This window comes from Hakea prostrata, chromosome 10 (genome assembly GCF_041222555.1).
Source record: "Hakea prostrata isolate BN-2017 chromosome 10, UWA_Hpros_2, whole genome shotgun sequence".
Classification (NCBI taxonomy): domain Eukaryota; kingdom Viridiplantae; phylum Streptophyta; class Magnoliopsida; order Proteales; family Proteaceae; genus Hakea; species Hakea prostrata.
In genome coordinates, this window is record NC_142609.1 from 19,510,059 (window position 1) to 19,535,469 (window position 25,411).

The window sequence follows — 25,411 nt, forward strand, 5'->3', positions numbered from 1 at the left end:
AAGAAGACTAAAAAAACTACGTTCGAAAATGTGACAAATGTCAGGCACATGCCAACATACCTCATGCTCCTGCAATGCGCCTAACATCAAGTCTCTCTCCTATTCCCTTCGCCAAATGGGGAATTGACTTGGTAGGAAAATTGCCAAAAGCTTCAGGAAGTAGAGAATATATGGTGGTTGCTGTAGATTACTTTACCAAATGGGTTGAAGCTGAGGCACTAACATCCATCAACACCAATCAGATGAAAAGATTCATCATGTACAATATTATATACCGGTATGGAATCCCTAAAATCATCATCACCGACCATGGAAAACTGTTCGAAAATTCTGTGTTTGAACGATTCTATAAAGAACATGGTATAGAACATCGTTTGTCTTTTGTGGCATATCCCCAGAGTAATGGTGAAGTAGAAGTCACCAATAGATCAATGCTTGAGGGACTAAAGAAAAGACTAGATCAATCTAAAGGTAGATGGGTAGAAGAATTACCTAATGTTTTATGGTCTTACCAAACAACTTCCAGAGTGACCACCAGGAAACTCCATTCCAATTAGCATATGGAGTCAAAGCTCGGATTCCCGTGGAGGTCAGAGTTGGATCAATCAGAGAAGAAGAATTTAACGAAGAAGCAAACATTGAAGGAATGAGGGCAAACATAGATTTCATTGAAGAAATCAGGGATAAAGCACAATACTGTCTGGAAGAATATCAAAGACGCATTGCAACCTATTATAACGCAAAAGTAAACAACGAAAGTACTTTCTTGGAGATCTAGTCCTCTGAAAAGCATCTACTTCTTATCCGACGAATCAAGGAAAGTTGGCTCCAAACAGGGAAGGATCGTACATCATAGTACAATAGGTCTCACCTGGAGCATACAAGCTATGAGATGCAAAAACTGAGCAGCTAATACCTCGAACTTGGAACTCGAACAACTTAAGGAAATACTATCAATAGAGTAGTATCAAGTTTTCATAAATTTTAAAGTTTTGAGTCTTTGTTTTTTGGTCTTTTTAGTCTTTGTTTTTGTTTGATATTCGATCTTTTTTTGGCCTTTGTTTTTGGTCTTTCGAAGGCTTTGTTTTATTGAATGACTATAGTTTTTTGAAATTTTATCAATCCTTTAAAATTCTAGGTATATCATCACAGCTCAAATAAAAAAACCGAGCTATAATGATCGGGGGAATAGAAAAAGGAATAAGACTTCAAAAGACCTAAGGAAACTTAGGCATCCAAAAGACCTAAGTCCCTTAGGCATCTAGAAGACCGAAGCAAACTCAAGCATCCAAAAGACCTAAGTCCCTTAGGCATCTAGAAGACCTAAGCAAACTCAGGCATCCAAAAGACCTAAGTCCCTTAGGCATCCAGAAGACCTAAGCAAATTCAGGCATCCAAAAGACCTAAGTCCCTTAGGCATCCAGGAGATCTATGCAAACTTAGGCATCCAGAAGACTAAGTCCCTTGGGCATCCAAAAGACCTAAGTCCCTTAGGCATCTAAAAGACCTAAGCAAACTTAGGCAATCAAAAGACCTAAGAAACTTAGGCCTCAAAAGAAAATGATGAATAAAACCTATAAGTATCAAAAAACCGAACATACACACACCGAGCAGGATCACTTCATCAAAAAGATTGCATAGTTGATCAGATAAAATAGAAGACCAAAATGGTCGAACATACATATGTTGAAAACAAAAACAAAAAAAACATATCCACTCATGTTTGATCAGTTTTAGATTCACCCTCCTGGTCTTTATGGTTGGGTTTACGCTCTGAAGGAGTGGATGTACTCGAAATTTCGACTTCATCCATTGGATCCCAATTGGAATCTAAAAAACCGGTCACCTCAACACCTTGAGGCTTCGGGAATCTTGATTGATCAGCACACCATTGAGGACGAGGAATTTTTCGGTCGTCATAAATTCCTGGGTCAATCAAACTTTTGAATCTTTCCAGATCTAAGTCCTTAAAAGCTCCAATAATACCTTGATAAATTTGACGTCGAGCATAAAGGTATCCGGGTGCAGCGACCTTTGCCATAAACTTCCTATAGTTGGCCGTCTTGACCCACTTCTTATTAACTTCATGACGAAGTTCATTGGGAACATCTTCAAAACACGAGGAGACTTCTCTTCGACTAACTTCGTAAGATGAGCAATCTTATGATCCGAATTGTCAAGCTTAGCTCACAAACTTGAAATCTCTGCATCTTTGCCAACCAAGCAATGACGGAGCCACATAGGGACTGAGGGGGGCCATGCCCCCCCCCCCCCGGATTTTTGAAAATTTAAAAATGCCTACATATTTTCCTAATTTTTCTCACTTTTATGTGTGAAATACCACTATTTGGCCCCCTCCAAAAATTAAAAATTAAAATTTAAGATATAGATGATGGGTACAAATGTCATTCTTAATCATAATCAAATGATTATCATTAAACCCCTAGTTTTAAGAAATAAATGGTTAAATTCTAATTAAAACTAACTCACGATCCATGAATTTCTCCCTATATTCTCTCTTATATTTTCATTCCTATTTATTCTCTTATGAATCTCCTCTTTTATTCATATTTCTTCTCTCTTTTTTTTCTCACACGTCTCACAAAATATTGGAGTAGTTAGCAGACATTGGAATTTTCTGAAATCTTCTCCACAGTTATCATTATTCACTCTCTTTCTCAAATTATTCCTCTCTCTCTCTCCCACTCACGAATTTTCTAGTTTTCATTTCATAAAGTATAATTTTATTTTTTTATTTAGTTGTTCTTTCTTTCTCCTAAAATTTGATTCTACTAATAGCAATTTGAATCTCGTTAGAATTCAACCATTGATTTTATCAGATCTAATTATAATCATTGATTTTTTTTTTGGGTAAATATCACTTACCTCCCCTCTTAGCTGGACAAATAGCACTTACACCCCCTCTTAGTTGGATAATATCACTTACCTCCCCTCTTACCTAGCAAATATATCAAACACTTCCCTATGTTAACTTTCTTGGTTAAATTTAATATTTAATATTTTTTGTTAAATATTTTTCTAAAACCCCAAACTACCATCGGCTAAAATATTTTTTTATTTTAAACCTTAAATTACCCTAATAGTTAAACTAATAAATTACCCTCAATTAAAATAATTATTAAAAATTAAAACACCATAGTTAAAACCTAAATTATCTTTAATTATTAAAAGCCCAACATACCTTTTTTTTTAAATTTTAATTATCAAACAATTAAAAAAACCCAAAATAGTAATACGTGTTTAATTTTATCAACATACCCTTTTTCTTAATTGCATTTTTAATTTTACTTGATAGTAGTATGTTTTTTTTTAAAGTACGTGTTTAATTTTATCAACATACTTTTTTTTTTAGTTACATTTTTAATTTTACTTGATAGCAGTAGGTGTTTTTTTAATTGTTTGATAAAAAAAATTAAAAAAAAAAAAAGGTATGTTGGGCTTTTAATAATTAAAGATAATTTGAGTTTTAACTATGGTGTTTTGGTTTTTAATAATTATTTTAATTGAGGGTAATTTAGTAGTTTAAATGCTAGGGTGATTACAATAATATAGGATTTAAAATAAAAAATAAATTTATCAAAGGGTAGTTTGGGGTTTTAGAAAAATATTTAACGATAAAAGTTAAATTTAACCGAGAAAGTTAACAGAGGGGAGGTGTTTGATATATTTGCTAGGTAAGAGGGGAGGTAAGTTATATTATCCAACTAAGAGGGGGTGTAAGTGCTATTTGTCCAGTTAAGAGGGGAGGTAAGTGATATTTACCCTTTTTTTTTTTAATCCTTAAACTTTTTCCTAAAATTTCATTCCTATTAATGGAAATTCAAATATCGCTTAGAATTTCAGTTTAATTTACCTAAAATTTTAATGTGGGCCCCACAAGTCAAAATATAATAAAATTTTATGAGATGTGACCTACGGTGGGTCCCGCATTGGCCCAGGTATATTCGGGCCCCAATGTTCAATCCTGGCTCCGCCCCTGCCCACCGTGGGTCCATCATTGGCCCACATATATTGCCCCCCCCCCCCAACTTTCAATCCTGGCTCCGCCCCTGCAACCAAGGTACCTTCAGTCTCTTCTAAATGGGTCTGAAGAGAAAACCTCTCAAGCATCAATGCTTCATTGTTCCCTTTCACAGCAACTACCTCGCTCATAAGCTCGGCCTCACGAGCAATCAAAGATTCCTTGCTCGACTTCAAGTGTGACATCCAGCCCAAACCTAGCCCGGGATACCCTATTTGTTTTGGGATAAAGAAAGACTTGTTTAATGTTAGACCTTGAAGTTGGACCTTGATTTCAATGTTGTTATCCTTGAAAGCCTTAGGAGGCCATATCCGGCCTTATCCTTACCCTGACCCGGCCCGGAATTTGTATTGTCTGTTGATCCAATGACCCGAAGTGGTGGGAAAAGTCCTCGTATACCCTTTTGGTTGATGATTTGGTGTCGGAGCCCAAGCCCATGGACATTGACGATGATGCCCCTCACTTGAGAGCGTTGTCAGTGTTAGTTTTGAATCTGCGCACCGAAGAGGGGTGAATTAGTTGGTAGACCTAATGAACACCTGTGCACAATCCAAAAGTATTTCCCGAAACTAGACTTCTTGATGGACTTGTAGGAGAAAACCCCACCCAATTTGACCCCATATAGCCCTCCAAATCGCTGTCCGAAGTTGCTGAACTATGTCTGGCAAATCCTGCTTGCGCATCGAAGAAGGTGAGCTTAGTTGGTAGACCTAATGAACTCCCATGCTTGATCCAAAGGTATTTCTGGAAACTAGACTTCTTTATTGACTTGTAGGAGAAAACCTCACTCAATTTGACCTTGTATAGCCTTCCGAATCCCTGTTCGAAGTTGCTGAACTATTCCTGAGAATTCTGTTGAAACTGCTGTTGGTCGATACTATTGGTCGATACTATCAACCAAAGGTATCGACCAAAACAAGCCCAGAATCGTGAAAGATGCTGTTTGGATATTCCTTTGTCCTTTTAAGTGAAACCTCGAACCTAAATCATTATTTCACTCATTTCAACATCTGAGAACGTGGGAAAGCTCCTCTAAGCCTCCTCCTTGGCTTGGGTGCCTCCTCCTTGGCTTGGGTGATGATCTTCTACAAGAATCATTATTTCTCTTCTCTAATCTCTTCTCCAAGGTATGTAATCTCTCACTCTCTCTCTAATCTACTTCTACCTCATCTTGTTCTTGCTACTGAGTTCGTGAAGAAGGTGCTGCAACCTTGCAACCACCTCTTCTACAAGCTCTCTTGGGTTGATTAAACCTCTCTTCATTCTTTCCATGCTATGATTCTCATACATGATGTTCTTGCTTTCTTATTTTGATTTTCCTCTTCTTTACAACATGAATTCATCTCTTAATCTGATTTTCTCTTTCAATTAGGTCTGATTATGTGTTAGTAATTGTCTATATTTTGTTGTTCATCATTCTATTGCTTAAATTCCTAAGTTCTCTTGCAATTGCAATTGATTTCATTGAAGAACATGATTCTTGCAAGTTTGAACCTAGGACCTCAAATTGGGGGTTTTCAATTCGACCATTGGATCATGTTAATTCTTGCTACGTAGTCTCCTGCTACTATTCTTAAGCATCCCTCCAAGTTTCGTATCGATCCGAGACCCGGAAGACCAATTTTGAGCCAAAGCCCAAAGAAATAGCCAATGCCATGATTAACAACTCTTGAACTTGATATGCCAATTTGGGGATTTCTAATTTGACCATTGGATGATGTTAATTCTTTGATAATTAGTGTCTCTATATTGTGTTTGAACTGTTCCCCAAGTTTCGTATCGATCCGAGACCCGAAAGACCAATTTTGAGCCAAAACCCAAAAAGCCGACTTGCTGTCCGAAATTCTTTTGGTCGATGCCTATTGGTCGATACTATCGACCCAATGTATCGACCAACAAGGTTGCTGTCAGAAACTTTTGCCCAGTTTTGATCCGTTCGATCTCCGATTGTTTTGATTTCTTCTCTAATCCTTCATATATGTTTGTTTAGGGTTTTAAGACTATAGTTGGACCATTCTCTTGTGACTTCGGATCATCTTCTTCACAATTTGAGGTAAGGATGGTTATTGCCATATAACATAGACTGGACCAATAGGGTTGATGAGTCCGGTGAGTAATATCCGTGACTCTAGTGTGAATGATACCGGAAAGGATCCCGAGAGGGGAGGAATGGACGTATCTGGAACTGACATGATATGACTAAGTAGATGACTTGCATTGGGCTAGGCTTTACTTTGACATGCGCCAATACTTAGACCAAATGGTGATGTGAGAGAGTGGTGACCGAAACCCCCAACCATGGATTTGTCCGAGAGGGATGCGGCAGACCCAACTTCCCCCCGGTGATGAGTGACTGAGACTACCTAAAGAAGTATGGTGCTATGACTTAAAGCATGTCTACCACAGAGACCAGCATACTTAGAGTTAGAATCATATTTGCATCTTATGTCTCATATCATCTGCATCATTTCATGATTGATATCATATGGCTTATGTATTATGGAATAACTTTCCTTGGTTGAGTTCTTTTGAACTCACTCCTTTTTGCAACATATTTTGTTAGACTTTTCTCTGGGGTACTCCTACCGTTGACTATGACGGTCAACACTTTGAGGACTAAGTTGGTGACTCATACCACTTTGGCTACGGTGACTACATCGGTGAAGGCTATCGGTTCAAGACTCATATTTGTCAGGAGTAGATCCGGCCTGGCTTAGTTTCTTATGATTATGTTATTGAGGAGACATTGTATAAGTTAGAAGAAACTGTAACTTAGTTGCTTACCTTTTTATTTTCCTTCTTTGGAGATTTGGTTGTAACCTTTACCTTATTTCGATCTACCTTCCGCACAGTTGTCTTTTGATTTGGTACTTGTTATTCCGCACTCTGATGTTCGTTGTGATCCTTCTGTGATCATTTCTTAACTTTTATTATTAGATTACTTGAATACTATAAATTGTTCTTGCTTTTGATTATATTATTGTGATAAGTGGATATGATCGTTCCTAAACTGGATCTGTTGGGCTGTGGATCACTCCCGAGTAACCCAGATAGGGTACCCCCTGGGTGGATTCAGGGCGGGATGTGACATCAAGGATGACAACTCAACCTCTAACTCTTTATTACCCTGCTCGGACTTTTGTAGAGAAAAGAAATCTTGCCGAGTAGAATCAATACTTTGACCCATTGGATCAAAACGCAAGCCATCCTATAACCAAAAAAGAAAATGAATAGTTATAATCAATACAAAATAAACAAATCACCAGACTAGGTACTAATCATGTACCTGACAGTAGAATACTGTGAGCCTAGAGACGATCGAACTCCTGGAGATAAGACATATCAGCAGGAAGAAGAACACTGGACAGCCAATCACCAGTAACTCAAGAAGCAGAGGTGCCGGTGAACACCAAAGAACTACTATCCAACGACCAATTTGGTTGAAGAATGTTAGCTGGTCCTGAAGCCCTCATCTCCGTTGGTGGGGCATCCTTGCCGGAATATCCTTATCCAAAGACGGATGAGGATCAGGGTCTGGAACCTTCTCAGGAGCACCGCTCAAACCAACAACCCTCTTAGCTGACCGAGGAGGAAGATTGGAAGGTCTCTCTTTCCAAACCTAGGGGATTTTCCCTTTGAAGAAGAAGTTTGGCTGGACCGACCTTTATCTGGGGAACCATATCAAGAACGTTTTAACGGGTAAAGATTAAAAAAAAATTAATTCAAAAGCCATGATGAAATGCCATAAAAGCTGGACCACATGGCAAAAAAGTTGATGTTTCAAAAAACGTGCGCAGACGTTTCAGTTTTTTACTGCGCAGTGTTTTGTCAAGTGACATCAGCAGAAATGATAAAAAATCTTCAAGTTCAGATGTTCGGGCATCAAGCCTCACAAGGTACGTATGATCGGACATGAAGTCTATAAAGTCTGAACAGTACAAAGTTCAGACTTAAAAGACTTGGGGGCTTATGATAAAGAAGAAACAAACTAAGACTGGGGGCTTATGATAAAGAAGAAACAAACTAACCTGGACCAGTTCGGTCGGACCCAGCTCGAACAGGTTAAACTGGACCAGTTCACTGACCATGTCAAGGTCGGTCAACAAACAGGAATACAAAATATCAAGACTAATTCTATTGGATTTGTAGACAAGAAAAGGTGTTTGAGAGGGACTCAACAATTAGAATCCGTATTGAAGTCCAAGCAATGTTTTAGTTCGAGACAAACTCAAATACCAAGGCACCAGAGAAAACCTATAAAAAGGGTAAGAAGACACAAGAGAAAGGTACACTGAATAGTGTTATCACTATTCTGATTCTTATTGTTCATTGCTTTCTTGTCTTCCTTAATCGGAGAGATTCCTAACTAGATCGTCGGAGGTGATATTCGACCTCCACGATCAAGCTCATTCTTGCAGGTACATCCGGTTGAGAGGACGAACAGGATTACGTAGCAACAACAGGAGTCCAAATACTCCAAAGATGAATCAAGGAAAGAAGAAAAAAAAATCATGTTCCAAAGTTTATCGAGTTCAGTGGAAGCAAAACTAAAATTAGTTTAGTTTAATTCTTTTAGATCTCTCAAGGGCTAAAGTCTTTTCCTCAATTTTAGCAATGATGGGAGCTATCCAGCTTAGCTCCAAAGACTTCTCAAAATGTCGAGCTGCCTTTCTCCTTTTGCCGTCAATGGGTGTTATAAGCACTCCATGCATTCGCAGGAGGCTTCACGACATACATCTCTGTCACCCATTGGCGGTGCCACATCTTCTTCACAAGAGTTGCTCCAGTCACACGGAACTTCTCCCTATCTAGTATACCCATCTATATAATATAATGTTGCATACAAAGAAAAGGATTGAGTTTTGACAAACTCAACAAGAAAACACATCTCACATACATATGGACAATGTATCAAGTAAGCACATATAAATAAGAATGATATGCAAGTATATGGATGCAGCTAGGATCTAACTATGCAAGTCTCTATATGGCAAACATGCTTTAAGATGTAACACCAACCCTCCTTTGGGTAGGTCTAGTCACTCTGATCCCTCACGGACTGGTTTTCTCTATTGGGATCCTGGGCAAGGGGTTCATTCATTGTCAATTAACTATGGCTGGGGTTTAGGTCCACACTCTCTCACCATGACCATTGGCATGAGTACTAGCGTATGTCGGGGTTTCTAATCCAATGCAAGGTCATACAGTGACATACTACATGTAGTTCAGATACATCCCCTATGGCACCAACCAACTCAGTTCAGTATCCTTTTCTACCAAGGAATAAGAATCCTCATGGACTGGCTACCGTTGTTGGACTCTATTTCCTAACCTATGGTCATCCACATATTGTTGGAACAGATGCTCTCATGACCCCTCATGACTTTAGGCTGCTCCTTGGATGTCCATGAGCCCAAACCCTAACATATGCAACCCTACCAATGCATGATCAACAGTGGACCACTGAATCTCTGACGGACTGGCTACCACTGTAAGATGAAACAGAGTCATGTCACTATTATCACTAGTCATTCGGCTTCAATTCTCTTGCCGAAAGGGTAGTAGCATATGGGTACATAGCCATGCAATCTAGACTCCCAAGGTATGTCATCTAACAACCATGATAGTACTGGGGGCATTAGTAAGCAGTATCTCATACCATAACCCCTAATATCCCAAGCAATGGATACCCAGTGTGGATACCCTCCACCATAGTTACAACACATCATAACTCCTCATTGCATAATCAGTCATTCAACATCATTAAGTAATTGAATACATCTAAACAAGATCCACAATATATATTCAACTTCCAATCATTAGATTATACTATTACAACAAATTATAAGAACAATGATGCATGTAAAGATTACACAATTCAGCATAAATCATAACATCATATATATATATATATATATATATATATATATATATATATATATATATATATATAGACCTTACTTGTAGATATGTAAAAAGTAATGAAATTGCAATTAGACCTCACCCACAATAGGTCTAGAATACCTTAGAGATCACCTAAATATAGAACCAACTTCACAGGGCTACTGTGACCCAATCAGTCACTTGGCCAAGCAACTACCCCCTGTCCAAGACTACTTCTAAGTAAAAAAAAATTGACTTTTGATCTCCCAATTTTAATTCGATTTTGATCTATATCCAAATTTCGTTCTTAAGGAGCCTACAACACAAGCACAAACCTAGACCAAGAACTACAATGATTTAAAATTTAATATTCTTATCATCTCTTTCAATCAGATATGTCCTTAATTTGGATGCAGGGATCCATTTTCGAACATGATCTCATCAAGATCATTGATGGAGAATAGAATCAATACAATTAACTTGCCACGAACATATGGAGGGTGGATCCACACCAATCAAAGAGATGAGGAAAGAATATAGAGAGTGTGGAATCAACTTACCTCCAATTGATGCCCAAAATTCATAAAGGATTGGATTTACTTCGCAAACCACGTTTCTCTCACCTTCTAGCACGTGTTCTTTGCCTCCTAACCGTTTTCAGCCAAAATACCGAATATAATAATGAGTAAAAAGGTCAAGATTGGCTATATATAGAAGATTGAGCAATTTAGGGTTTAATCCTGCAAGCAGACCTAATGGTCGCTTGGGGCAATTGATTGGCCTATCAACTGCCTTAAGCAACCGCCCCCTAGTACTTTTCAGTACTTGGGTGCTTTGCTCAAGGGGTTGATCTACAACTCAAATGTAATCCTATACAACATGTGGGGGTGTTCTTACCTTGATTCCAGACATCTTCAAATGCATCATATATGAAACCCAGCCCTATCCTAATCCTAACCCTGACCCTGACCCATAATCCTTTATGTTTGTAAGTCCAAAGACCCGAAATGAAGGAAGGAGAGATTTGTGGGCCCTCTTAGTTGAAGACTTGGTGTTTGGTTCTGAGCCCATGGACACTGATAATGGTGCCCCTTACTTGGATGCACTGTCAGTGTTCAATGAGAAGCTGCACCTAAAAGAGGGGAAGTCTAGTTGAAGTACCTAATGAAAAGAACAGGAAAAATTAACGAAAAATGTATTAGCAGATCCAGGACAGTGGATGATTACAGCAAACTTACCTTCAAAGATTCAGAAATTGTAGTATGAGAGAGGAACAACCATCCAAGAAGACCAAATTAAGAACCGGAATAGATAATAATCCAATAAGTACTCAAAATGAAAGAATTCCAATAATGGAGAAAGGGTTAAATCAAGAAAACAAGGCGTTGATGAAGTAAATGGAGAGTGACAAATCGACACAGAGAGAGGAAAGAGAGAGGCGATTTCAGGCGATTTCACTTCTTCAGAGCTTCTTCATCTGAAATTAGGGTAGAAGACAAAGTCGCGTGGCTCTTTTAGGGCCTGTTTGGTAACATGAGTTTGAAGATTTCAAATATTTAGAAATTTCAAATCTATAGATTTCAAATCTATGGAGTTATAATTTATAAAATTAGGTGTTTGGTTGTGGAATGAAATCTGTGGATTCATCCTAAAAAACTATTTGATCGACGTGATTTTTGTGAATGTGCAAATGTATAGCTTTTTTGAAATCTCTGGATTTCACCCCTTACCCATAAATCTACAGATTCACATTTTTAGTGTAAAAATGTGAATCTCTAGATTTCATGAATCTAGAGATTTTTACAACCAAACTTGTATAATTCTCAGATTCATGAATCCAGAGATTTGAAATCTCTGAATTCATGTAACCAAACAGGCCCTTAGGCGTTTCAAAGTGATTTTGAAAAGGTATGGGTGGGTTGGTTTGTCTGGTCCGGCTGAAGAATCGGTTCGCCTGCAAACCGGTCTGGTTTGTTCACTCAGTCACTTAAAGCTGTGCAACAAAAATAAAGGGCCAGGATTTAATTCATAAGATCGGGGTTGGCTGAACAGTCCTACCGAAGCAAGATCGAAAAAGAACACCTCGCCGTTAGGTTCTCGGTACGAAGCCAAGCATTGAAGGCATATTTGCATAAACCAAGCAGAGCAGTGAAGGCATAAACCAAGCAGTGAAGCATATCGACTGCATTCTGGACCCTAGCGTTGTTCTCTACTACTCCATCATCGTAACTTGATGATTTCAGTTGTGTTCAGTTACTGAATCTTCAGGTTGTAGAACTCCACCGGTACTTGCAGCGGCGAGAAGGCGACTGTGACTAGGAATGCTCAGTGACAACCTCTCAATTGTCACCGCCTGGCCTCTCTTGCTACCACGGTAGTACCTAGTGTGGTCAAGCACCAATCGTGTTCGGGCAACGAAGCTTACACTCATTCACATTGGTTCATCCTGCTACATTTGTCTCCTGCTATCTCCGGTGTTGGTGCCCTTTTCCTGCTCTTTCCATCTCCGTTAGGTCAATCAGGCCGTCTATCCCGTAAGTCTTGCATTTTTGTGTTCTTTTCTTTTCCCGCAGATAGTTGTATTTCTCTCTGACACATTACCAAGTGTGCTTTTTCCGGGATGACTCCAAAACCAATAAAGAACATGCAGAATTCTCATGAGCTTTCTGAATAAAATTTAAGCTGTGCGTTTTCAAAATTTTCAACACCTGGAACTATCTGTATTGTTGGGGCTTATAGAGGATGTAAATTCATTCTGCCAATGCCAGAGAGAAAAAGGGAAAGAAAAGAGAGTCCCAGTTGAAGGCTAGAATTCTGGAATTATATGGGTGGAATGAAGACTAATTTTAAAAACTAAAATTCTGTAATTAGAGAAAATCCGAGATATTTAAGTAGCTGTGAGATTCAGGCCTAGGATGAGGACCTAGTTATGGTTGAATGTGAATTCTTGGGGATTCTCAAACTAATGGCGGGCTCTGATTAACAGATTTGCCCTAACCCACAAAGCTCTATTGCTGAAACTCTGGACATAGAATCCGGAAACCTCAAGTCTTAAATCACTGAAATTAGAGGTTTAGCTATGAATAAAGTTACTCAAAGTTAGAGATTAAACATCCACTCTACCTATTTTTTTCCTTTTTGGTGAACCAAGAATTTATTTAAATTTAAATCCCCTGGGTAAGATACAACCTAAACAATCTACGGTAATTGGTTGACCTCCTACCATTTGGTGTGACAACATTGGCGTGATTTATATGATGACTAATCCTATATTTCCTCACACCAAACACATTGAAATTTATTTTCATTTTGTTCAAGGTCTTGGTCTGCATGTTTGGTTTGTAGCTGAGTGCTGACCTGCCCCATTACCTGCACGTTTTCCAATTGTTGGGCAAATCTTTCTTTTCTAACCCGTTCTAGAGAGATCCCAGCGTAACAACCTAATTCCTAGATATTGATTTTTATTAAAATCATATCCTGTTTTCTCCAATTCAAATTGGTTATTTTATTTTCAACCCTATTGGCCTCCATCCACACCTCACACTACACCCAAAAAGGAAAAAAAGAAAAAGAAAAAAAGAAGAGGATGTCAAGTTTAATATAATGGTTGTCTTTTTTGATATAGTGGATGATGTTTTGCAAAGAATTAAAATAGGATGGATGAAGTGGAGAGGTGCGCCTAGGGTCTCGTGTGATTGACGTATTCCTTTAAAGCTCAAAGGAAAATCCTATAGTTCCGTTGTATTATGATGTATGGTGTAGAGTGTTGGCCTATTAAAAAACATCATATAGATAAACTTAGTGTGATTAAAATGAGATGCTAAGATGGATTAGTGGCAGAACTAGGAAGATAAGATAAGGAATGATCATGTTAGAGGTAGTCTAGGATTAGCTCTGATAAGTGATAAGCTTTGAGAAAGTTGTTTGAGGTGCCGCGGTCACTTTCAATGGAGGCCTATGAATGCTCCTATATGTAAAAGTGATTTAATCTAGATTGAAGGAATTAGAAGAGTTAGGGGCAAACCCAATATGACTTTAAGAGATGTGCTGAGAAAGGAGATGCATAGCTTAGGCCTTATATCTAGTTTGGCCATAAATAGAGCTGATTGGAAGGCAAGAATCGATGTTGCCAACCCCATTTAGTTGGGACAAGGCTTGTTGTTATCGTTGTTGTTGTATCTATATTTACATTGAATTTTATATTTTTGTTTTCTTCCAGTGTTATGGCATCTGTTAATTAATATTTGAATTCTTACGTATTAATTGTTTTATGCTCATTCTTGACTTCTTCTAGGTATCTATTTTTTTGCAAAATGGGGAAACTTGGCAAGAAGGCTAGGAAATTCGCAAAGAAGAATCTTCAATCTGTACTTAAAAAAAAGCGGAAAACAAATTCAATGTTCAAACGGAAAAAGTCATCAAGTAAGGTTTCCAAATGATCTTATCTACTTTATGGATTCTTGTGTATGTTTTCTCCTGCAGTTTCTTATTGCTTTATTGCTTGATCATGTTTATCGGGGTCCTCTACTCCTCTGAGTTGCTCATCTGATACTTGTCCATCTTTGACTCTACCTTGAGTTTAGCTGTTAGGAGTTCATTACTGAAGCAAACTTGATTTAGAGAACTGCTGGCATACTATGAACGATAGTTCACATCATTGGAGGAGCCTAATCTTCTTCTGCTTGAGAGTTTGAGACTGAATCTCATGTGGACATGTTTTGGAGGACTTGTGCAGTATAAAGATGTAGAATGCTAACAAATAAATTTTCTATTTTAGCAATTCATATATACTTAGAGCAGGGGCAAAGGCTGATATCATATCTTTTATGGACATTATAGAAACTAGCACCGTCAAGGTATAGTCACATACTGGCATACCACAGTGTAGGTCATGGTTCTAAGTTCCAATACTTGCATTTAGGTCTTGTTCTTATCATGCTGAAATATCGAAAAGCACCAAAGTGACTGAAACAATGCATTTTGTGCTAAGCTATTTGGTTGGCGATTTCATGTGGCAAATAGCCATATTAGGCTCCGATAGTTTTCGTGAACCTTATTTTTGCCTGTCTAGTCATTTGTAGACCTTCACATGGCAAGAAAGGTCAAACAAATTTGCACCCTTGATGGGTAGTATATGCTGAACCAGTTGTATTTAACAATTTAAGAACCTGAGAACCAGTTCATAGTCAATACCACCCCCTCATCCCCTCCTCTGTCTCTCTCTTGCTTGGAAGTTCATAACATTAGGTTCATATTTCTAATAGAGTCAAAGATTGAAAAAGAAATATCTTGGGCTAGCTTTGGTACAGTTCAAATGTATGTCTATTGGACATATAAACATAAAATGGGATATGGGATAAGGCTATGGTTTTTGTTGTTGTCGTTGACATATAAATGTAAATAGATATGTTTGGTATGATTTATGACCCCTATTTCTCATTGAAATAATTGTTGTAAGCATAGTCCAAATTCTGGTCGAAACCACCGAGATTTTGGCAAAAATTTCAGTTTTTTGCCCAGCCGAGACAAAGCAGAGGCGATTTTTTCCCCTGGTTTCAACCAAGTTTTGCGAAACATTGTTTAGAAGTCCCAAATTTCGGTTTGAGAACTCCGAGTGCCACCGGTTGAACTTTGAGGATTTACCCCATTTTTCCCCCCATTTTGCCTCTTCAACATCTTTTTAACTGAAAAATCATCTCTCCTTTGTCCTTCTTCACCTTGTTTGCGCTTGCTCGTTGGTTATAGTCCTTTTGGAGTATATGGTGGAGTTGCTAGATATTTTGGGGGGGGGTTGTTGTTTATCAGCTGATGTTAGTAGTATGTCTACGTATGGGTATGGATTAGGATCAAGTGTGTCATTTGTGGACTCCATCACACCTAGTTGGGCTAGTTCAGTCATCATCCTGTTACAGTCCATTCCCTGATGATACATCCCCTAAGTTGGGGTATTTAGCTTATGCTGATGATGGCACCTATAGATTCACAGTATCGTAGTACTTAGAATAAATATTCCAAGACCATGACATGAAGGGCTTTTGTCCAATTCTTAGAGCAGTGGATCAAATCTTATTAGTACTACGCGTCTCATAGGATGGATCCACCAAGGAACTCAACTTGGAATTGAGTGAAGATGTCAGCAAAAGCTTGTGATGTGAACCAAATTCTAGGGCTTAGCTTGTAGGATGTTGCCCTATATTTAGGCTCACTCTAGGATCCTCTTCACTAGAATCAGTAGTCAATTAGGGTTTAGAATACTCCAGAGTTGAAGGGAATGAGTTGGGTTATGTGTAAATATCACTTATGGTTTTGAAATTTTACGGTTAGGGTTTTTGCAAATTTTGGGGATATGGGGTTCCTTTGTATATGGGTTATGAAAGGATGATTTCCTAAGGGAAAAGGTGAGGTTAATGTTGTATGGTTAAATATGCCCCCCCCCAAAAAAAAAAAAAAAAAAAAGAAGAAGAAGAAAGAAAGAAAAAGAAAACACCAGGGGGGGGGGGGGGGGGGGGGACCCCCCGCCGGGGCCCGCCCACCCCCCCCCGGGGGGAGAGCAAAAGGGGAGAGACGGAGCGGAGGAAAAAAAAAAAGGGAAGAGAGAGGAGGGGGCGGGGCGCAAGAGAGGAAGGGAGGGCAAACAAGGGACGGAAGGGAGACGGGAAACCGGAGCCCGCCAAAAGAAACGCAAGAAGGCAAAAAACCAACAACGGAAAAACCCGCAAACGCGCGCAGCGCAGACCCCCCCCCCCCCCCCCCCCACCGGCAGACCAGGGCAGATAACTGTCCACTGACTCTACCTGAGTTTAGCTGTAGGAGTTCATTACTGAAGCAAACTTGATTTAGAGGACTGCGGCAACTATGAACGATAGTTCACATCATTGGAGGAGCCTAATCTTCTTCGCTGAGAGTTTGAGACTGAATCTCATGTGGACATGTTTTGGAGGACTTGTGCAGTATAAAGATGTAGAATGCTAACAAATAAATTTTCTATTTTAGCAATTCATATATACTTAGAGCAGGGGCAAAGGCTGATATCATATCTTTATGGACATTATAGAAACTAGCACCGCAAGGTATAGTCACATACCGGCATACCACAGTGTAGGTCATGGTTCTAAGTTCCAATACTTGCATTTAGGTCTTGTTCTTATCATGCTGAAATATCGAAAAGCACCAAAGTGACTGAAACAATGCATTTTGTGCTAAGCTATTTGGTTGGCGATTTCATGTGGCAAATAGCCAATTAGGCTCCGATAGTTTTCGTGAACCTTATTTTTGCCTGTCTAGTCATTTGTAGACCTTCACATGGCAAGAAAGGTCAAACAAATTTGCACCCTTGATGGGTAGTATATGCTGAACCAGTTGTATTTAACAATTTAAGAACCTGAGAACCAGTTCATAGTCAATACCACCCCCTCACCCCTCCTCTGCTCTCTCTTGCTTGGAAGTTCATAACATTAGGTTCATATTTCTAATAGAGTCAAAGATTGAAAAAGAAATATCTTGGGCTAGCTTTGGTACAGTTCAAATGTATGTCTATTGGACATATAAACATAAAATGGGATATGGGATAAGGCTATGGTTTTGTTGTTGTCGTTGACATATAAATGTAAATAGATATGTTTGGTATGATTTATGACCCCTATTTCTCATTGAAATAATTGTTGTAAGCATAGTCAAAATTCTGGTCGAAACCACCGAGATTTTGGCAAAAATTTCAGTTTTTGCCCAGCCGAGACAAAAGCAGTAGGCAATTTCCCCTGGTTTCAACCAAGTTCGAAACATGTTAGAAGTCCCAAATTCGGAACCCGGCCACGGTTGAACTTTCAAGGATTTACCCCATCCCCCCCATTGCCTCTTCAACATCTTTAACTGAAAAATCACTCTCCTTGTCCCTCACCTATTTGCGCTTGCTCGTTGGTTATAGTCCTTTGGAGTATATGGGGGAGTTGCAGATATTTGGGGGGGGGGTTGTTGTTGTTTATCAGCTGATGTTAGTAGTATGTCTACGTATGGGTATGGATTAGGATCAAGTGTGTCATTTGTGGACCCATCACACCAGTTGGGCTAGTTCAGCCATCATCCTATAGCCATTCCCCGATGATACATCCCCTAAGTTGGGGTATTTAGCTATGCTGATGATGGCACCAAGATTCACAAGATCGTAGTACTTAGAATAAATATTCCAAGACCATGACATGAAGGGCTTTTGTCCAATTCTTAGAGCAGGGATCAAATCTTATTAGTACTACGCGCCATAGGATGGATCCACCGAGGAACTCAACTTGGAATTGAGTGAAGATGTCAGCAAAAGCTTGTGATGTGAACCAAATTCTAGGGCTTAGCTTGTAGGATGTTGCCCTATATTTAGGCTCACTCTAGGATCCTCTTCACTAGAATCAGCAGTCAATTAGGGTTTAGAATACTCCAGAGTTGAAGGGAATGAGTTGGGTTATGTGTAAATATCACTTATGGTTTTGAAATTTTACGGTTAGGGTTTTTGCAAATTTTGGGGATATGGGGTTCCTTTGTATATGGGTTATGAAAGGATGATTTCCTAAGGGAAAAGGTGAGGTTAATGTTGTATGGTTAAATATGCCCCCCAAAAAAAAAAAAAAAAAAAAAAAAAAAAAAAAAAAAGGAAGAAAGAAAGAAAGAAAGAAAGAAAAGGTAAAAAAAGAAACCCATCCCATAAGGGATATGGGATAAATTCCTTGTGATGGGAGCTTGGATCTATAGGTGTCAGAATGGGTTGAACTTGAGCAAGTTAGGTAATAATTTAGGGATGTGATTCCCCAAGCTTGGTAGGGGTTTGGATGGCTAAATTGAAAGATACATAGGTTCTTGTTTTTAGGGTCTTGGAAAGTACGAAATTTAAGAAAATAATTATATCTTGAAATTGGATGTTTAGAATGGAGTCGAATTTGGATCTAGGGTTATGGAGTTGTGGAGATGAAGTTGTTAAAGTTTGAGACCAGTCTGACGGTTAGATTGGTGTAGAATTGAACTTAAAAGTTGGGTCTTATAAGAGTCTGAAAATTCAAGAAAATTCAAGAAAAATGAAAAAAGAAGCGATGGATGGGGGAAGGAGAGGGAAGGCTAAGGGTGGGGTTGGGCATGCACCACTTACTTGTTGACGGAAGTAAAATTGCTGGTATTGTTGAATTGTTGCTGGAATTGTTTAATGTTTGCTGAAAATTGCTGGATCTTGAAGACTATGGCTGTTGACTTACTCTAACACCCTTGTAGTCCTTCCAAGGAAGCCCATGACTTCTCCTCCAAACTCAGAACTTTTATTAATCAATTCAACTTAATTTTACAGAGGATGGAGGCTTTATTATATAGCCTTCAAAAAGAAAACATTAAAGGATTCAAAGTTGGAAAACCAATTAGGACTCTAATTGGCTAACCAATTATAACTCTAACTACTAATTGACTAAGGCTTTAAGTGTAGAAGCAGCCTCCAGAAGTTACTCTAAAGGACTCCAATTCAAATTCTAAGAATAGATATAGAGTCCTAATAAAAGGTAGAATCAAAGTGGACCCAAATTAGGGGATCTCAGCACAACTGGGAATCATACCTAGATAAGGACTCTTCAATAACTTTCAAAATATGGACTCAATTATGAAAACAAAATTAAATCTAGGATCCAGACAACAAATTGGATTCAATGGGATCCATACCTAAGTCACCTAAAATTTTCCATAATTACCAAAATACCCATATACTTCGAAGAAATTACTGGGGAGCTGGTAGGGCCGCATGGTACTATTAAATCCTTGGGCTGTCTTTTGGTGTTCTTGGCTTTAGTTTACATCAGTTTCTTTTTGGTTTTTTTACTTTGTTGTTATTGTAGTTGTATGAAACATTTAAAGCTCAAAGGAAAATTCCATAGTTGTCAGGGCAACAAAGTGAGGCTAGGTGATAGAGGGCAATGAAAACGAAGGCGACACCAAGAAAGGTGATTAGGCATCACCTAGGCGACAAGGCGACTCTAGGTGGCCTTGACCCAAAAATGGGCTCAGGCGCCTAGGCGATTGCCCAAGAGCACCTAAGAGGACACTTTGACAAGCATGAAAAATTCTATAGGACTGTCATTCTACTAGCTCTGATGTATGGTGTAGAGAGTTGGGCTGTTAAAAAATATCATATAGATAAACTCAGTGTAGTAGAAATGAGGATGCTAAGATGGATGAGTGGCAAAACTAGGAAGGATAAGATAAGGATCATATTGGAGCTGGTGTAGGAGTAGCTCTGGTAAGTGATAAGCTATGAGAAAGTTGTTTGAGGTGGCACGCTTGTGTTCAATGGAGCCTATAAATGCCCATGTATAGAGAAGTGATATAATCTAAATTGAAGGAATTAGAAGAGCTAGGGGCAGACCTAAGATAACCGTTAAAGTGGTGAAAAAGGATATGCATTGCTTAAGCCTTGTATCTAGCATGGCCTCAAACATTGATCGGAAGGCAAGAATCCATGCAGCCAACCCCATTTAGTTGGGATAAGGCTTCTTCTTGTTGTATTTAAAGTATTTTTGTAATTTGTTCAATTCTACAAGTCTTTGTATTTGTTGGAACCTCTCAAGTATACTACCACTTGAATAATAACTCTGTAATCTGTATGGGTTTTCTTTAGCAAAACACCTGTGCCATTGGCCCATTGTGTTCTTTATGCTTTATGCTTTAAGTAGGTTGTATGCAAAACCCAGATAAAAAAACTATGAAAATTGGGCCAAAACCATCCATTGAGTTGTCCTACGAAAATTCCCGGGTTTAGATTGAGATGGTCAATTTTTTTTGTTTACTTATTTTTTTTATCTCATCTTGGTTTCAAGGCTGGTTGAAACTGGCCTCAAAACTGAGATTTTGATCCTTGGTTGTGAGCATAAATTCATAAATAGCTTGAGAGTTGTTTATGATTTATCACTATAAATTGCTAATTTTTGTTTATGTGGGTACCATGAATGAATATGTATAGAATTACTACTAAATAGGAGAAAAATGGTAAAATTAACAAAATTTAGAATAAAATCTTCATTTATTCTTCCTCCAACCTCTACCCCACCCCCACATTCTTTTTATCAAATTTTAGGAGTGTCAAAATTAGTCAAAACCAATAGAACTGAGTCAGCCAACCAAAATTGAACCAATATGAACTTATAGGATCATGTTCTGGATAGAGATTTTGTGAAATCAAAACCAAACCTGACCATTCCAAAGCTATAAGACATTGAAAATTTTTTTAATCAGAGATTCAACACCAATATCATCCAATAAGAAATAGAAGCCAACTTGGAATTCATTAAAAAGAGAGACTTTTTCTTTTCATGTTTCTAATATGGAAGATAAACTGAGCCAATCTGAACCAAGCTTATAATACATAATATATTAATTCTCTCAACTATAGCAACCTATTTTTCATTATCATCCATTAAGTGTTGTAGTGAGCAGACAACTATTGTTTATAGCCCATAACCTATTACCAGACTATTTTATAAAAGTATGGTTGAAAGAATAAGACATGTGCCTTGATGAAGTGTTTGTCAATCTCTACATGCTTAGTCCGATCATGTTGAACTGGATTGATTGTTGGTTATTCGTAAATATGTCATAGACATAAGCATTAACTATATGGCAAAGACAGCCTTAGAGACCAACCTACTATTCCTAAACATATTGGACTCCAAGGAACTAAATCTCAATTGATCAAGGAAATACTGAAAACAAGAGGCATGTTCAAAGAGTTCTGTTTGTGTTGAACGTTTTATGCGGGATTTTTATCTACGCCTAATGTCTTTTCCTCTTTTTATTTTTTGCCTCTTTTCTTCCTCTCAAAGGATTGTTTTCATTTCTTTTCCATCGATGTCTATAAATCTGATTTTTTTAAAGAAAATTTCCTTCATCTTGGATCTGATCATGGATTTGATTATCGGACCTGCTTGCTTTAAGATCCATAATCTAGATTTCCACATTACATCAAATACTTATCTTTGCTAGTTTTAGTTCTGTGACCTGTTTGTTCTGTTTTTCTTGTGATCCTGAGGCAAGATTTCTTTGTCGATATGGTATTTATACAGGAGTTCTTACCATGCTTGATGTTCATATGCAATTGATAAAATGAAGAACTTGCATCCTTGAATTTAATATGCTGTATACTGACAAGTTTTAAACAATTATAGGAGACAAAGGTGATGCATTTGATGACCAATTTGGATCCACTGAAGACCTAGCCAATGGAAGGTAAAAATGTGATCTTAACTCTGAAGACATACTCATTGCAAAACCTTACAAAAATGTAAGGTTGTTTTGCTTTGTTTAATCTATTTGGACATTATTGGTTGAAAACCTCTTCTTTGAGATGACTGACAGTGCAACTATGACATGGTGAGCAGCGCCAGCAGGTCAGGTGCCAACCTAAACTGAATTAGACTTATAAATAGGCTAGGCCAATGCCAAAATAAATTAACCCCTTGGATTTAAGCTTACCCAAAACAAATGAAACTCTGGTACATTTCTCAGATTCCATACATTTCCTTTTGAGTATTGTTGACGGTAGTACCCATGCTGCTTTGTGGTCGCTGTTGTGAGGGATGACGCGGGATATTCCCTGATCCAGGCCGAATTCTTTTGCCACCCTATCTGGCCTGTACTGCACAACAGGCACGTCTTGCATCAGGGCACCTGGAGTTGCAATTCGTACGAAATCGTCAATCTGATGATCCTCTGCAGGGTTGGAGGGTCAAACTAAGCGTTCACCTTCTCTGTCGTTGAATAATAGTGGCTTGATGTACCCAGGGAGATGGGTTCCATACGGTCTGTCCACGAAGTTGATGATGTTGTTTATGATGTCCTCAGGGACAACAGTTTGACTGCATTTTCCTTCATACCTCAGGAAGATGATTGGAAATGCTGGTAAGCTCCTAGAAGATTTTAACATTGATATGTCCAATAGTTTCTAAGATAGGATTAAGAGGGGGAAAGCAAGAACTACCAGGAGTACATGATCTAATATACGACTATAGTAGGCCAATGGTCCCTATAATTTCTAACAGTTTTAGCTATTTCTTAAGTGTGACAAATCAAGATCTTATGCACAACAGTTCTCTTGTACTGGAACAAAAACAGAGCTTGGTTGTTTGCTGGTCTCAAGTTGTTCTTTGGGAAGGGCTAGCAGGTCTTCCTCTGAACCTGTCTCCTTCTGATTGGTGTGTAGAGTGTGGTCCTTTTGCATCTCAACAGGTAGGTTAAAGGTTGAAGTAGAATATGGTGGCCCTCGTGCATGAAGACTCACTGGTTCTTTCTTGTCATTATATGCTACTCCATAGTCCATATGTCCTATAAATAGAATGGAACTGCAGGGGTACTAGACACCTTTGAGTAAGTCCTTGCTTATCACTAGTCAAACAAGATATACTTTATTGGTTTGTGGTTGTTTCTCAATTCTCAGTCTAGCTCTTTTTAACAAAATCCTCAGAAACAACATAAACACAACTATTGCCTTCAACGATTGCCTGGATATTTTGTTCTCTTGACTTAATCCCGGTGTAGAATATGCAATCATGCTGCCAAGGTTCACCTTAATTTTCATCTGCTAAGACTTTGGCGGCCACAAAAATTTCTTGATAGTTATCCCTGTAGTCATCCTCCCCATACATGATTCGAGATCAAGATCATCTATGGACATAGATCTAATCCCGCATTTTTTTTCTTTGCTATCATTTGAGTCTTGGTTTAGGTGTGTGATGTATGTGGTCCAGTCCAAATTGGAAAAAAATATAAAAATGGTGCTGGGAATGCGCAGGGTGGGGGCAGCATAATGTAGGTCTATATGTGCATAGTTGCATGGCAAGTATCAGGTGGTTTAGGTCAGTTGAGGTGATGAGGCGATGCGAGGCGGTTTAGGCCAGTTGAGGTGATGAGTAGATGAGGCGCTTTTGAGGTGGTCAAGTCTCATACACTTTAGTTCATTAGAAATCTATCATATCTTATATAATAAGAGAACTAACACTAGCCTACCTTAAGCAACAAAACACTGAAACAGGGGAAAGCAATCACTGATTAGAGAGAAATACAAGCTTACAGATTACTTCCAAGCAACATTAATCAGTAGAAGTTAATAAACTGGTCTCTTTAGTCGGTTATAAGTTATAACAACATTAACAGCGACAGAGTTCAGTTAAAACAGAAATAGAGTTTTTATTTTTATTTTTTTTGCCAAATACATACCATTGCCTGAGAAGACGGTGAACAAACACACAAAAGATCGCTAGAGTTTACTGCAAATCGATTATTGATTTTGTTAAGATTGCTAGGCTTAACAAAATCACAGATTAATGAAAGGGAAAAAAAGAAAAAGAAAAGAAAAGGAAAAGAAGCGGAGAACAGCATCGCCAACTTTGCGGTTTCGCCTGAGATGAATAGATGATTCAAGGAACCGTTGGAGTACCGCTGCAACTCAGAGTTAGTTCACTACTGGTGCTGCAACTCAAGTAACAAAGGTCTATAACTTTGTACCAGATTTTTTAGGGAAAAAGAATGAAAAATAAGAAGAAAGAAATTGCTGTAGATAGGTCACTGCAACCCTTTCCTTCTTGGTCATCGTCAATACGTCGCTGCAAGTCTCACGGCTCTTGCCTTCTCCTCTGAGTCTTAGGGCTTAGGAGTTATGAGTTACGTTGAGCTTAGAGCCTCTGGGCTTTACACTTGAGTCATTCGATCGTCTTTTTGTTTTTGTTTTGTGTTTTGTGTTTTGTTATTTTTATATTTATTTTTGAAGTGGTTAATGCAACAATTTGATCCCATATAACATCACTATGAGTATGCATATTACTTCCCTAGTAGTTAATTTCCAATCGGAATCTAATTGCCAATTGATTCTTTTCCTTTGATTTGGCATCATTGATTTGTTTTTTTTTTTTTAAATAAAAAAGTCGGTTGCCTTGGGGTCCAAGGCGCTTGAGGCGACTGCCTTATGGGATAACAATGAGGCGATGGTCGCCTTACAGCCTCCGAGGGCGCCCGGACGCCTTTAAAACTATGGCCTGTATGCAAATTCACATGTGCAATGTTTGCTATCATTCATGTGAAGTGCACCTTACAGTGGTCTGGATGATCCATATCTAATCTGAATCTCAACTGTTTTGCAGTATGCTAACCAGGCTTGGGTTATCATGTCTCCCCTTGTAGCATCTGATTTTTGCAACTGCTTATCCTTCTATCCAAATTTCATTATCCTTGATGCCTTGGAAGGGCCTTTCTTCGCACATTCCAATGATTGAAAGTTAGAAACTGTTTTGGTTATAAGAGAGTTTGAAAATTCCTTCTGAAAGTCTAGGCCACCATGTAAATGGACTTGTACTATAAATAATCTCCAGATCAATCTCTTTTCCAAATATTTTCAAATTCTTAGGTCTTTATGATCAGACATACCTAATCATGGATTTTGGTCAAATTTTGTGGTTGTTTGACCAGTCAACCCTTCTAGGGCAC

General features: G+C 38.4%; 1 protein-coding gene across 1 annotated transcript in view; it reads left to right on the forward strand.

The window, feature by feature from the left end:
* The window catches only part of LOC149002249 (protein REBELOTE-like), a gene marked incomplete in the record, with an annotated part of 144,148 nt that overhangs the window by 87,100 nt on the left and 31,637 nt on the right, over positions 1-25,411 (forward strand). The window contains 2 exon segments of the mRNA XM_089138515.1: positions 14,233-14,347; positions 22,102-22,162. Of these exon segments, the coding sequence (XP_088994641.1) occupies positions 14,233-14,347; positions 22,102-22,162 (176 nt within the window).